The sequence below is a fragment of the Poecilia reticulata genome, unplaced genomic scaffold (assembly GCF_904066995.2).
Source record: "Poecilia reticulata unplaced genomic scaffold, P_reticulata-male-v2 Scaffold_31, whole genome shotgun sequence".
In the NCBI taxonomy this organism is placed as follows: Eukaryota; Metazoa; Chordata; class Actinopteri; order Cyprinodontiformes; family Poeciliidae; genus Poecilia; species Poecilia reticulata.
This window is the reverse complement of record NW_027675129.1, coordinates 26,539-28,650: the sequence shown is the minus strand read 5'-3', so window position 1 is coordinate 28,650 and position 2,112 is coordinate 26,539. Positions and strand designations below refer to the sequence as shown.

At 39.3% G+C, this 2,112-nt stretch overlaps 1 protein-coding gene across 1 annotated transcript; it reads left to right on the top strand.

Annotated features, from left to right (window-relative positions):
* Window positions 1-384: 384 nt before the first annotated feature.
* On the top strand, window positions 385-1,449 carry LOC145550296 (uncharacterized; the record flags this gene model as incomplete). The annotated part of the gene is made up of 1 exon (XM_081604330.1): window positions 385-1,449. A coding segment is annotated over one exon (1,065 nt), but the record flags the coding sequence as incomplete, so codon positions are not given.
* Window positions 1,450-2,112: the final 663 nt, after the last annotated feature.

The window sequence follows — 2,112 nt, the reverse complement described above, 5'->3', positions numbered from 1 at the left end:
ATAATCAGTGATTATGGTGACATAACAACACAGCACCCCCTAGAGTATTTAAAAACATCCACAGCTGTTATTTAGACCTGAACAGTTAAAACATTAAAACCGGTAAAAACTATTGGACCCGATTTACACACCCAGCAGGAAGTCAGCCATTTTGGATCAAATGTTTTGTTTTATTTTTTATTTCTTTATATTTTTGACATTTTGACCTTACAAATAAAAAGTTAACTAAAACTCTGAGATTTGGTTGTGAAAGCTCAGATGTTTAAGTTTCTTTTATACCAAGAAAACTTTCCTCCACTCCAACCATCGCTCTATTTCTGAGTTTTTAAAATAATTTAGCAAATATTTGCATAATTATTGGTTCAGTCACAGTAATAATTTACTCTTAAGGTCGGGGAGCAACTGCTTGAACTGTTCGAGTTAGAAAATGGAGTCCATGAGCTTCATGCAGTGGGTTTGGTGGTCAAAGCTACTGAGAATCGAGTGAATGAACGACTGAGATACGTCTTTGACTCAGTTCTGTCTCTATTTGGGAAAGACCTGGAGAATGTTTTTGCTCTTATTACCCACTATGATGGAATGTACCCTGAAAATGCTGTGACAGCTCTTAAAGCTGTAAAGATTAGATGTGTCAGAGATCAGAGCAATGATCTTGTTTACTTTGTGTTTAATAACCGCCAAAGTGACGACCGATCACATCCAAACAACATAGAGAAACTCAAAGAGAGTTTTGACAAAGCAGATGAGGAAATGAGTAAGTTTGTAAAGTTCATGGAAACAGTTGAGCCCACAACTTTGGGCACAACTCTAGAGGTTATGAAATCCCGAAAGCATCTGGCAGCCTCCATCCACAACCTACAAAACAGAATTTACCAGCGGGATCTAAAACAAAGAGAGATCAGACAGACTGAGAAAGCTCTGAAGGAAAATAAGAAGGAACTGGAGAATGATGAGAACTTCACAATAGAAGTTGATGAAGTTTACAAGGACAAAGAAAAAGTAGGTGTTGGAAAATGGGGATGTTTTTTTTATGATGGTGCCACCCGCTGTACTGTCTGTGAGGAAAACTGTCACTTTCCATGCACAAACACTCGGCATCCATCAGGGTGTAGTGTCTTCAGTAAAGGAAAGTGTGTGGTTTGTAGAAACAAATGTCCTGTTTCTGATCATGTGAAAGATCAGTGGAGATATGTGAGCAAAACAAGGAAAGTGAAGAAAACCCTGGAAGAGGTGAAGAAAAAATATGAAGTAGAACAAAAAGGGATGACTGACCTCTTGGAAGCTTTGAGACAAGAGACAGAGAAACTAGAGGAAGAGAAGAATCGGCTTATGGAAGAAGCTTACCAACATGTAATGGATATGGAAGAGATCGCCCTGAATGTTGACTCACTGTCAACTTCAGTCAACTTCAGTCAACTTGGAGTTCCTGATGGAGAAGATGTGGGGTAAAGGAGAAAGAAACAAGTTTGAGAAACTGGAGGAGATAATGAACAGACAGGATCCAGCAGTTGTGTTCGTGATGAAATCCTTGTATGGTACAATGTCATATGTACAACCAAGTCCAGACTCATAATCTCCCAGGCTGACGTCTGCAGATGATCTTACTGGAGAAACGTCTCTGACCTGGATCTGGAAGACGACCTGTCCTGATGCTGTGTTAAAGCTGCCATTTATACTATAAATGTAACATTTAAAAAGCTGCATGATGCTTAAAAGGCTGTCGTAAAACCATGTTCATATAAATAATCAAACTACTTTATCTCTAAGTATCTATACATTAAGGGTGAGGGTGTTGCTTAGGATAGATGGTGCACAGTGGCATTACTGTATTGGTGTGCATTAATAAAAATAAAGTTCAATAAAGTCTTGAATGTCATTTTTGCTGCTTTTGTTTAGCACCTTTGTACAAACTTAATGTCAGGAATGGTGGGTGGAAGTGATGAGGAGAAACGCTGAGACCCAGGTAAGATGATGATGATTTATTGTAGGTCAAAGAACACAGGCTCATACAGTCCAGGATCCGGCAGCACAGGTAACCGGAGTACACAGCTCACAGTGGTAGTTGACAAGACAAGAACCCCACAAGGAACACAGACAAGAGGTGGGACTAAA